The following is a 14001-nucleotide window of genomic DNA, read 5'->3' on the forward strand; positions in this document are numbered from 1 at the left end:
AATCCTTATTTTTTCAGAATAATTCCTCTTTGCCACTCTGATCTCCTTTTCCAGTGTGTATTTAGCCTGTTTATACAAGACATTATCCCCCTTCCTGTAAGCATCTTCTTTGGCCTGATGGAGCTGTCTGAGTTTTGCAGTGAACCATGGTTTGTCGTTGTTGTAGGTTAAATGAGTCCTGGTAGGAATGCACATATCTTTACAGAAACTGATATAAGATGTTACAGTCTCTGTGAGCTCGTCCAGATCGGTGGCAGCAGATTCAAAAACACTCCAATCAGTGAGGTCAAAACAAGCTTTTAAATCCTGCTCTGCTTCATTAGTCCATCTTTTTACAGTCCTTAATACAGGTTTAGCTGATTTCAGTTTCTGCCTGTAGGTCGGTATAATACCTAATGTATTATACCTAATGTATCAATTAATAAGACTAAGTTTGAATACTTGCAAGTCTCATCTGTCTGAAAGAGAGTCCCAGTGATCTTTGCTGAAGTTGGTTGATGAAAAAGAACCAGTTTGCATCAGAGAATCATGGTGAATGGAAAATCAAGGCCGAAGGCCTGGCACAAAACTTAGGATGTCCTGGAGCGTTGGAGCTCACTTCTTATCAAAACCTAACAGAACCACCGACTCTGGGAGGGTCACATGGTGTGGTGCCTTTAAGGTCGGAGAAGATCCCCGCCTCTCAAGATGGGCTTGTCCAATGAGAGAGACGGAAATTCCAAGCGGGAGGTGGCAATTGCTGGAGGGTTTTATGACCCTTTGTCTCTAAGCATGGTAATTTGCAAATGGACTTGAATCGAAATTACTAAAGATTCTCAGGACACTAATATATATTGCCTATGTACCAACATATAATATACACGCTTGTTTAGATCATCAGAAGACTAATTCATAGATACTAAACATGGTAGGGTTATATATATGTAAGATGACAGGAAGGAGTGTTTCGATCATAAGCCTGCATAACAGTATACAATCTCAAAGACAACATACACGATGTCCTGAAGTATATGTGTGTTCATTCAAAGAAAGGTTTTCCTATTAATTAATTAGTAGAAAAGTCCATTTCTACTGTGCCTTATGCTTCTTGCTATAAAAAGGTAGTGATTTTCTCTGCTTCGCATTCCTTCGGACAATAAACCCAGTGATATCAGCGTTGGTTGCCATGGAACCAGGGGCCTGTTCGGCTTCCTGGATTGTTACAGAGTATTTGTTAAATCTAGCTAACAAAATATATTAAATATAGCTAACAAAATATATATTGTGTGTTTCATTGGTCCAGACGCTACATAAAACATTAAAAATATTACTGTCCAAAAACTGTTGACTGGTAGGTTAAATAGAGGACAGAAATGTTATATTGTAATGTTATATATATATACATTTCTGTCCCCCTCACTTTTGAAATGATGGCTACACCCCTGGCCAGACGGTTCATAAATACTCAACTGTTTCGTGACCTGCGTATGAACTGGTATCTCCCAAAGGAGTTTTGAGAAATCTTCTGTAGTTGCTTTTATCTCTAGTTGAATTCCTTCATGCATTGCAAATAGGGCGAGCGTTTCTTTCTGCGGCTGATATGACTGTGTTTGCAGTCATTGCTGCTGTATCCTGTCTCTGTCAGAAACTGAAGGCATCTTTCATATTCTGTGTCCTCTGTATTGCGTTATTGCGTGAAAATACCAGAAATATTGCTCTCATCAACAGTGCAACTGTTAAATTCGTTTAACATTTACAACACAATAGCACAATAGCAAAGCAGAGAGAAGAAAAAAACAATGTAGATTGTACAAAAATAGCTTATTAGCTTTTTTTCCCGTCTTGTCAAAATACTAAATTCGTTTGACATTTTTCTGTTAACACAGTAGGAAAAGTGTGCAGAGAAAAATAAATAAACACGACATCTTTCATAAAAAATTATAGGCTAAGCAAAATATAAACAAAACCGAGTTGAACATCCTTCAAGGAAATGCAGGACAAATTTGCTCCATCCTTATTCTGCTGTCACACATCGACAACCTGCCTGTTCTGTCTGAGGGCCGTATATTTACCACAGGTACAGCCTGCTCTGAGCATCGTTATGCACATGCTGCACACAGACCCCGCAAATAAAAGGCGTGACAGGTCCGGTTGCCATGGAGACGGAGAGTGAGCATCATAAGATATTTGTGGATCCGGACTTTCCTGCTGAGGACTCCTCACTCTTCTGTGACTACATCACGCCCCTCCCCAAATTGTTGGGTGATGTCTCATGGCTCCGCCCACAGGTAACATAATATTCTGTCATTCTGTCACACAGGTAATATTATGTAGAAAACGTGTTTCCAATGAGCACACATAAAGACCTTCTGTAAGAACTGATTTTCATTTAGCTAGGTTTTGCTTGTGTGGATTTTAGTGGGTAAGCTTTAAGACTATCTATTATAAAGACTAAACATGGTAGGGTTATATATATGTAAGATGACAGGAAGGAGTGTTTCGATCATAAGCCTGCATAACAGTATACAATCTCAAAGACAACATACACGATGTCCTGAAGTATATGTGTGTTCATTCAAAGAAAGGTTTTCCTATTAATTAATTAGTAGAAAAGTCCATTTCTACTGTGCCTTATGCTTCTTGCTATAAAAAGGTAGTGATTTTCTCTGCTTCGCATTCCTTCGGACAATAAACCCAGTGATATCAGCGTTGGTTGCCATGGAACCAGGGGCCTGTTCGGCTTCCTGGGGTGTTACGCATTTCGGGGGAAGGGTCCATAGGTCCTCATATGCCTTGTTAACTGAGGGGTGTTACAGAGTATTTGTTAAATATAGCTAACAAAATATATATTGTGTGTTTCATTGGTCCAGACGCTACATAAAACATTAAAAATATTACTGTCCAAAAACTGTTGACTGGTAGGTTAAATAGAGGACAGAAATGTTATATTGTAATGTTATATATATATACATTTCTGTCCCCCTCACTTTTGAAATGATGGCTACACCCCTGGCCAGACGGTTCATAAATACTCAACTGTTTCGTGACCTGCGTATGAACTGGTATCTCCCAAAGGAGTTTTGAGAAATCTTCTGTAGTTGCTTTTATCTCTAGTTGAATTCCTTCATGCATTGCAAATAGGGCGAGCGTTTCTTTCTGCGGCTGATATGACTGTGTTTGCAGTCATTGCTGCTGTATCCTGTCTCTGTCAGAAACTGAAGGCATCTTTCATATTCTGTGTCCTCTGTATTGCGTGATATTGTGTAAATACCAGAAATATTGCTCTCATCAACAGTGCAACTGTTAAATTCGTTTAACATTTACAACACAATAGCAAAAAAGTGTAGCAGAGAGAAGAAAAAAACAATGTAGATTGTACAAAAATAGCTTATTAGCTTTTTTTCCCGTCTTGTCAAAATACTAAATTCGTTTGACATTTTTCTGTTAACACAGTAGGAAAAGTGTGCAGAGAAAAATAAATAAACACGACATCTTTCATAAAAAATTATAGGCTAAGCAAAATATAAACAAAACCGAGTTGAACATCCTTCAAGGAAATGCAGGACAAATTTGCTCCATCCTTATTCTGCTGTCACACATCGACAACCTGCCTGTTCTGTCTGAGGGCCGTATATTTACCACAGGTACAGCCTGCTCTGAGCATCGTTATGCACATGCTGCACACAGACCCCGCAAATAAAAGGCGTGACAGGTCCGGTTGCCATGGAGACGGAGAGTGAGCATCATAAGATATTTGTGGATCCGGACTTTCCTGCTGAGGACTCCTCACTCTTCTGTGACTACATCACGCCCCTCCCCAAATTGTTGGGTGATGTCTCATGGCTCCGCCCACAGGTAACATAATATTCTGTCATTCTGTCACACAGGTAATATTATGTAGAAAACGTGTTTCCAATGAGCACACATAAAGACCTTCTGTAAGAACTGATTTTCATTTAGCTAGGTTTTGCTTGTGTGGATTTTAGTGGGTAAGCTTTAAGACTATCTATTATAAAGTACTCCTAAATATTGACACAATTAACTTTTGCATATATATTCATTTATTAAAGAATTGACCCTCTTTGTGTCCAAATATGCCTACCTCTATACTATATAGTAGACAAAATTATGTGAGTCGAGTAGTATGTCCAAATTCTTATTCATTATTCATTAACAGTAGCCTGGATGACCTACTACTTCCTGACACCATAACAGTGACAGCATGAAAAATGTTATTCATACTACACACATTCATGCTAATAAGAACATACTTTTTAATGGTTGTGAAGTAAGTTTCAAACCACGTGTTGTATCTACTGTACAGGATTTTATTTCGGATGCTGCATGGGTCTTTAACAATGTAGATTGTAACAAACCAACTGTACAGTACTTTTCCTTGTGTATATTCCAGCAAGCAGCCTCAACTCTTCCCCGATGACCCTGTGGAGGCCCACCCAAAGCAAGGCATTCTGGGAGACTGCTGGTTGCTCTGTGCCTGCTCCATGTTACTCAAGAACCAGTGTCTTCTGAACAAGGTGAACACTGTCAGGTTTAATGTGTGAGATGTTTCACCTTAAATACAAATAAAACCTGTGACTGCACAAAGACAAATGTAACTTTATTGAACTTTTTGTACAGATCAAAAGTTTGTGTTTGGTAATGTTTCTTTTTTGTTTTTAAAAGAATACAGTGAAAAATACAGTGAAAACAGTAATATTATAAAATATTATTACACTTTAAAATAACTTTTTTTATTATAATATATTTTAAAATGTAATGTATTATTCCTGTGCAGTGTTGGGCAAGTTACTCTGAAAATGTAATCAAATTACTGATTACTCCTTTTAAAAGTAATCACGTTACTGTTCTGATTTGCTGCTCAAGAAATTTTTTTTATTATTATCAGTGTACAAACAGTTAGTGGAAACTATGATACATTTTTAGGGTTCTTTGATCAATAGAAAGCTCACAAGAGCAGCATTTAATTGTAATATAAATCTTTTGTAACATTATAAATTACTTTACGGTCACTTATGATCAAGTTAATGCATCCCTGAATAAAATATTTTTAAAAATCTTACTGACCCCAAACTTTTGAACTGCCATGTATGTAATAATGACACTAATTATTACTAGTCATATATACACTGCATCTAAATACGCAATATGATGCGATAAAGCCATATCACTTGTCCAAAATGTCTGTATTTTTCTCCAGTGTGATGAAATCCCCTCCTCCTCTTCAGCACTGTTCAGAGGGCGAGTGGGAAACCATCAGCTCTCATAGCTGTTGGTCCATCGGTTCTACTGCTGGAGGAAGTCGTAACTTCTCCACACATGGGCTCAACCCTCGTATACCCCTTACTGTGACCTATGACCCTGGAGGTAACAATGTAAAGGTCACTCTACGCAAAAACAGGCCTGAAAATTCCCTCCATGCCATCGGTTTTCATATTTATAAGGTCAGGAATGATACATACCTTCAGTTTTGAAGCATCATATACATAGTATATGTTTAAACTGCTGAAAAGCTATGTTTATTGTGCCAAAAGTGTCGTAAGCAGTTCGTAAGATGCTCTTATCTCTTTTGATTTTATTGTAGATTGAATAAGTGGGAGGCTCGTCGGCTCTACTGAAGCTCCAGCTCTCTCTGAAGTGTGCCGCAGAGTTGGAGTCCCTCACGCAGTCACTGCCCTATCGGCCCCTCTGTGAGTGCTAATAGCCTGTGTGTGAGGGTCCGCAGGCCTGTTAGTGCCGCACTAGTGACGAACTTGTAGCGTCACTGCCCACCCTGATCCAGTGCCTGGTGCCGCCACACAATGAATCGTTATGTGAAGCAAATACGCTGTGGTGACCCTTTCCTCCCCATGTGTGTGTCTGTTATATGTGTGGCAATATTATAAAATAATAATTAATAATTAAAATAAATTATTTTGTGTTTAAATACTTGAATCCTACTTTGTTTGAATGCTTTGCAAAACATTCATAAAACATGCAGAATTATTTTACACTCATATAATTGAGATGTATATACAACTTTTTTTTATGAACAACTCATTTGTTTATATTCAATCTTATTAAAAAATAAAATTTTTAGTGCTGTCAAAAGATTCATCACAATTAATCTCATCCAAAAGTTTTTGTTTACATAATATATGTGTGTGTACTGTGTATATTTATTATTATGTATATATAAATAAACACACACAAAAATATTTACATGTATATATTTATAATAATGTAATTTATATTATATATAAATATATTTAGTATATAAACATAACATATTGATTTTAAATATTTTCATGCATGTGTGTATTTATACAGTATATACATAATAAATATACACATTACACACACACACATATATATTATGTAAACAAAAACTTTTATTTTAGATGCGATTAATGCGATTAATCTTTTAACAGCACTGCTATTACCCAGTGACTTAGCTTATCGAACATTATTTGACCCCAAATTCTTAATAATTTAATACAATTAAATTATATCAGTGCCAGTGTATCATATATAGTATCTCTCTATACAGAATATATAGAGATTTTTTTTAAGTACAATGCCATTTGTTTGTCATATATGTTTATATATATAAAAAAACAAAACGTGAAAATTGAGCCCATCAAATTCTTATTTATTTATTCAATATTTTATATATATATATATATATATATATATATATATATATATATATATATATATATATTCGTAAGATGCTCTTATCTCTTTTGATTTTATTGTAGATTGAATAAGTGGGAGGCTCGTCGGCTCTACTGAAGCTCCAGCTCTCTCTGAAGTGTGCCGCAGAGTTGGAGTCCCTCACGCAGTCACTGCCCTATCGGCCCCTCTGTGAGTGCTAATAGCCTGTGTGTGAGGGTCCGCAGGCCTGTTAGTGCCGCACTAGTGACGAACTTGTAGCGTCACTGCCCACCCTGATCCAGTGCCTGGTGCCGCCACACAATGAATCGTTATGTGAAGCAAATACGCTGTGGTGACCCTTTCCTCCCCATGTGTGTGTCTGTTATATGTGTGGCAATATTATAAAATAATAATTAATAATTAAAATAAATTATTTTGTGTTTAAATACTTGAATCCTACTTTGTTTGAATGCTTTGCAAAACATTCATAAAACATGCAGAATTATTTTACACTCATATAATTGAGATGTATATACAACTTTTTTTTATGAACAACTCATTTGTTTATATTCAATCTTATTAAAAAATAAAATTTTTAGTGCTGTCAAAAGATTCATCACAATTAATCTCATCCAAAAGTTTTTGTTTACATAATATATGTGTGTGTACTGTGTATATTTATTATTATGTATATATAAATAAACACACACAAAAATATTTACATGTATATATTTATAATAATGTAATTTATATTATATATAAATATATTTAGTATATAAACATAACATATTGATTTTAAATATTTTCATGCATGTGTGTATTTATACAGTATATACATAATAAATATACACATTACACACACACACATATATATTATGTAAACAAAAACTTTTATTTTAGATGCGATTAATGCGATTAATCTTTTAACAGCACTGCTATTACCCAGTGACTTAGCTTATCGAACATTATTTGACCCCAAATTCTTAATAATTTAATACAATTAAATTATATCAGTGCCAGTGTATCATATATAGTATCTCTCTATACAGAATATATAGAGATTTTTTTTAAGTACAATGCCATTTGTTTGTCATATATGTTTATATATATAAAAAAACAAAACGTGAAAATTGAGCCCATCAAATTCTTATTTATTTATTCAATATTTTATATATATATATATATATATATATATATATATATATATATATATATATATATAGTTAAGCTGTATAAACTGCATGTGTGTTTTTATATATACACCGAAAGAGAGAGATAGAAAGATACATTATAAAAGTTTACTTTTTCATTTATGGGTGAGTTTTAGCCAAAATATTTATACATGAGCTATTCACCGACATGTTAATTAGACTAGGATAAGCTGACAGTTGATCTCACTTTTATTTGCTACAAAATACAAACATCCACTAAGTGTAGAGCGCGCGCCTCACCCACAATGGTGCGATGCGCGCGTGCGCCGCCGCTGCTGCGGAATTGACGGGGCTGCCGTCGGCGCGAGAGCGGAGACAGACACTCACCTAGAAAATAATGAACAACAAATTTGACGCGTGAGTAATCACAACGACGCTGCACGAATGCGTGAATGCAAATGCATGCGTTTCAAACGTCTCTTTAACTCCGAGAGACAAAAAAGAGAGAGGGGAGGAAAAGAGGTGTGTCTAGAAGCTTTGGCATGGGTTGGGTGGTCACCATGTTTAGTTGCATGATTGGACTCCTAAGATTTTGTAATGTATCGTGTTTTAATGCATGCGGTGAATGCAGCATGCAAATGACCGCTTCTGGACCCAGCTCTGCATGCGCAGGGCCTCCAGGCCGAGGACGGACCACCGGTTACGCGTGTGTGTGAGCAGCGGGGGCAGGTGCTCTGCGCCCCGGGCTCCAACTCTCCTCTGCAGCCTGCTGGAGTGACATGTGTCGGTGTAGGCTGGTTATAAACACGCGAGGGGTTGTACAGAAGCGAAACACGCTATACTGTACATGGCACGTGGAAACGAAACTACTGTATGATAATGTGTTATGTAATTATGTTTGCAAACTTCTCGTGCGCAACCGCTGACCATTATAAGCGCAGGGTCAAATAAGGTAGTGCAGTCTGTCTCTGCAAACTCAAACAGGGCCTCTTTCCTCTGTAATAAAGTCGAATTTTATAACAACATCCTTTATAACAATCCTCAGAAATGTAATTAACTTACCCTTACATAAAGTGCGTGGCAGTGGTACTATCATGAAAGTGTATAACATGGTACTGAAAAAAGCGTGCATTGTAAAGCTACTTGTATTACCTAATTTAACATATATGCCTGTCTATAAAGATAATGTATAAAATGACACTAACATAAAACGATTTTTCAGTGTTTTTAAAAAAACCGTCTCCGAAGCTCACCAAAGCTGCATTTATTTGATCAAAATACAGTAGAAATATTATATATTGAAATATAACAATTTAAAAGAATGGATTTCTATTTGAAGATATTTTATTCTTTTGATGGCATATCTGAATTCTTTAGTCTTCAGTTGAAGAGCAAAAACAGTTTTAACTGTTTTTAAAGGGGTCATATGATGCGACTTCAAGTTTCCCTTTCTCTTTGGAGTGTTACAAGCTGATTGTGCATAGATAAGATCCCTGAAGTTGCAAAGACTAAAGTCTCAAAACCAAAGAGATATTCTTTATCAAAGTTAAGTCTCTGCCACGCCCCCCCTAAAACGGCTCCTTCTAACACGCCCCCACATATCTTCCTCACTATGTGGAAATATTTGCATAATGCCGCCCAAATGTGCACGAGCTGCTCTATATCTTCAGGCGGCGGTCCCAGGGGCCGGTGAGCACCCTCTTCAGTACAACTACTCGTTCTGGTATTCTCGTCGCACACCAGGACGGCCAGCCAGCACACAGAGCTACGAACAGAACATTAAACAGATCGGCAGCTTTGCTTCGGTAACCTACAGACACATAAACTCACACTGACATATTTATTCAGACTCGCGTACTGAAGATTCAAACACAGGCACAGTGGGGGATGAAGTTAGACTGCGTTACTGTAGGTCACATGATCATATGATTGACAGTTCAACAGCTGCCCTGTGTTTGTAGGTGGAGCAGTTCTGGCGTTTTTATAGTCACATGATCCGACCGGGTGATCTGACTGGTCACAGCGATTTCCACCTGTTTAAAGAAGGAATCAAACCCATGTGGGAGGTGAAGATTGTTAGTTCACATGTATGTATTCTTCTTTTCCTACTGACAGATAATAGAATTTGTATTGTATTGCATTATAGGATGATGCTAATAAGAGTGGAGGTAAATGGATCATCCGGCTTCGTAAAGGCCTGGCGTCACGCTGCTGGGAGAATCTGATTTTGGCCATGCTTGGCGAGCAGTTCATGGTGGGCGAGGAGATCTGTGGGGCCGTTGTGTCCGTTCGCTTCCAGGTACTACAATATTTCCTGCTATATAGTTTGTTTCTTTTTATAGCATGCAAATAAAACCTACTATTTGCTAAATATTATTTTATAAAATAGCATATCGAAAACAGTGTCATTTGCAGTAAGCAGTATGGCAATTGTTCATTAAGAAAATTGACAGCTCTTTTTGTGTTCATAAGTGGAGCTATTATAATGTAAACAATAGTTTTTCTGTATTGTAATAAAAATGTGTGCTTTTGATTGAAGGAGGATATCATTTCTATCTGGAATAAGACGGCCAGTGACCAGGCCACCACTGCTCGCATTAGAGACACTTTACGCAGAGTCCTCAACCTGCCTCCTAATACCATTATGGAGTATAAAACACACACCGACAGCATCAAGTGAGTTATACAATACACTTAGATATTTATGTGTATGTATACTACCATTCAGAAGTTTGGGGTCAGTAAGATTTGTTTTGTTTTTTTGAAAGAAGTTGCTACTTTTAATCAGCAAGGATTGGTTAAATATAATATATATATAAATATAATGGTCCAAAAAAATGTGACCGTATTTATAATGTTACAAAAGATTTCTATTTTACATAAATGCTGTTCATTTGAACTTTCTATTCATCAAGGAAACCTGTAACAAAAAACGTAACATGGTTTCCACAAAAAATATCATAAATATATAATGATAATAATAAATGAGAAGTAAATCAGCATATTAGAATGATTTCTAAAGGATCATGTGACACTGACGACTGGAGTAATGATGCTGAAAATTCAGCTTTGAAACAAAGGAATTAGTTACATTTTAAAATATATTAGAATACTTTTTTTAATAAATAAGCGCAGCCTTGGTGAACATGAGGCTTTTTTTTTTTCAAAAATGTTGAAAAATCCTAATTATTCAAAATTTTGAATGGTATTTTATGTGTAAACGGTAAAAACTGTCTTATCAGTTACAATGAATATAGAGTTATATAGGGGAGAGTGGGGGGAAATTGTACTGTCTTCTTAAACTAGAAAAATGATCCATAAATTCATATACAGTATTTGATCACGAGATGCAAGCATTTACTATATGAAAGGTATTACGACTTTTATCAAACGAGTCAAATAATTTCAAAAAAGTTTTTTTCAGATTATACATATTTAGGTCTATAATATGTTTAATATATTTTTACCCTAGATTTTAGCTGTGAGATAAAGTGCATCAGCTTTGCATCTAAATGAAGGAAATATTACAAATACAATTACAAAAAAAGATTTTACTATATTAAAATATTCTGATTATTAAAAAAAAAACCTCATGATTTATTAATGTGAAGATTGTGTATCAGTTTACTTGAGAATAGAATTGTGCTTTATTGTATAGTTTTCCCCCCTCATTCTTATTGTTTTTATTTGTAGTGTTGATATATTTGACAGTATTAATATTCATATGTTGTGTGTGTGATCTTCCAGGGCTTGGGAGGATTTCCATGGTCTAGTGAACGCAAGTGGAGGCCGCTAGTTTTTCATCTGAAGAGTGTGTGACGGGTATAAACTCATGACTGACACATAATCACTCACACTGAAGCTGCACAGTTCTCATTATGAAACAGATTTTACTATATTAAAATATTCTGATAATTAAAAAAAAACCTTCTGATTTATTAATGTGAAGATTGTGTATCAGTTTACTTGAGAATAGAATTGTGCTTTATTGTATAGTTTTCCCCCCTCATTCTTATTGTTTTTATTTGTAGTGTTGATATATTTGACAGTATTAATATTCATATGTTGTGTGTGTGATCTTCCAGGGCTTGGGAGGATTTCCATGGTCTAGTGAACGCAAGTGGAGGCCGCTAGTTTTTCATCTGAAGAGTGTGTGACGGGTATAAACTCATGACTGACACATAATCACTCACACTGAAGCTGCACAGTTCTCATTATGATATTTAGATTCATTCCCAGCATGTTCATCACTGGGTAAAAGCACTACCTTTTTTCTCCATCTAGATTATCAAGATGTTTTTCCCACCGAAGATGACATTTCTGAGGAATTGATCTGTTTTTAAAAGAAAAACGAACGCGACGTCATAAAAAAGGGTCAACGTGAAAAATGTTTACTATTGAAGATGTACGTTTTTATAATCATCCAAACGCCACATCACCTGAAAACTCTCACAGAAGAAGAAGAAGAAACCAAATCATCAACACGTGAACGAATGTTTTCCAGTCAGTCGTTAGCTGGAGCTCTCAGAGGGACACAGCGGGACCACATAGTTCAGCCACTGTGACATGAACTAATGGCTGGGAACTGCCACTGTTTTCCAAGAAGAAAAACGACAACATGCCCTTGTGTAGTACAGTCACATTTAACTGAATTAGGTCACATTGAGGTTGCAGGTTGATGGGGATATTTTACTATAGTGCAGTATTTTAGCTACAGTGTTGAGTTGTTTTAAAATAGAACTGTTGTACAAAAAAAATATATTTCTAATCGTATTCGGAGAGCTCTATAATGGCAAACTTTTTATTTCTCCTGAGTTGAGAGAGTGTAAACCCAAAGGACAGTGCCCTGTCAGGGATGGGTACCACGCTGCCTCATTCACTGTGCCTGGCCTTCGCCTCCGGCAAATCACTGATTTTCATGATCGCTCGACATCCTGGCACTCCGCTGGAGGAGACCACTCTGGAGACGCGACTCATAGGACTCCAAGCCCTGTTTTAGAAATCACTCAAATAACTAACAAACACTGATCTGTTAATGGGGCTGTGTATCAACACCTACTTTATACTGCCTGAAATTCAGTGCTGGACAGCTGTATTCGAGGTACATAAAAAAGTGGAAAAAGGAAAGGTTTTTAATTATGATTGATCATAGCAATAAATGTTGATTATGCAGCTGCTGCTAATTTTCAGCTGTGGTGTGAGTCTGGTTTTGGTAGTATTTCAGTCTTGTGTCATTTAAAGAATGGTAATTACATGTACAGCCCTGTTAATGCTATCTGAACTTCACATGTAGGTATGATTTTGGCTTCGAAAAATTGACAGTTCTTGCGTTGTTCTAACTGGGAATAGAATCTGGGCTAAATTATGAACAAACAAAGTTTCCTCAATCTTTATTACATGCAGAAAAACATCCATATTTGTATGCATTTTTTATATTGCACAAGAGTGCATTGAACATTTAACCCTGTAAAGACTTACATAAAGTAATATTAAGAAATTGATTAATGGAACACACTAATGAGACTTTAGAACAAATATATGTTTTAACAAGTTTGCTTATGTCTTTTTGTTGAGTATCATATTTGATACATAAGGCTTTAATGATCCATATAGTATGTATGATACAGAGTTCATACTTGATACTTGAGGCCCAAACTGAGAAAAAATATGCACTTTGCTTCAGTTTCTTATATTTTTTTTATGGCCAAAAAGTAAGAAACAATTCTGATAGTTTGTAATGTAAATCAATAAAATCTTTTTAACAGTATAACACTACTTGCATAAAAAGCATAAATATCAGATAATAACAATAAATTCTTAGTGAAATGATATTTAATTGCTTTTTTTTATGACCAAAGCTTTAGTTTTTATTGTGGGGCAAAACATTTAATGCAATACAATACAATGATGATTGAGAGATGCACAAATGAATGTTACTCAAAAGTTTGTTGTATCATATTTGATACATTTTAACATGATTAAAAAAAAAACTTGTATGTATGGATAATCAAGTGAACCTAAGTTGCTTTAGTCCAGTAAGTGTTCATCTTGAAATATTACTAACAGCATCAAAGTTATTTTTATGTTTACTTAATAAAATCAGTAAATCTAAAATTAGGGCACCATAAAGGTGTATATTTTTAGAATGATACTAAAAGGCCTTTTACTTGCTAAAATTTTATGAACTAGAAGGCATGTAGTAGATTGTGTAAAATAT

At 35.7% G+C, this 14001-nt stretch overlaps 1 protein-coding gene across 1 annotated transcript; it reads left to right on the plus strand.

Moving 5' to 3' along the window:
- Positions 1 to 9415: 9415 nt before the first annotated feature.
- On the plus strand, positions 9416 to 11606 carry LOC107600102 (eukaryotic translation initiation factor 4E type 2-like). The gene is made up of 5 exons (XM_016291892.1): positions 9416 to 9589; positions 9746 to 9850; positions 9931 to 10083; positions 10324 to 10460; positions 11532 to 11606. Exons 1-5 carry the CDS (start codon positions 9416 to 9418, stop codon positions 11578 to 11580), a joined length of 618 nt encoding a protein of 205 aa, XP_016147378.1. The 3' UTR covers positions 11581 to 11606.
- Positions 11607 to 14001: the final 2395 nt, after the last annotated feature.

Source organism: Sinocyclocheilus grahami, unplaced genomic scaffold (assembly GCF_001515645.1).
Source record: "Sinocyclocheilus grahami isolate Dianchi unplaced genomic scaffold, SAMN03320097.WGS_v1.1 scaffold277.1, whole genome shotgun sequence".
NCBI classification, from domain to species: domain Eukaryota; kingdom Metazoa; phylum Chordata; class Actinopteri; order Cypriniformes; family Cyprinidae; genus Sinocyclocheilus; species Sinocyclocheilus grahami.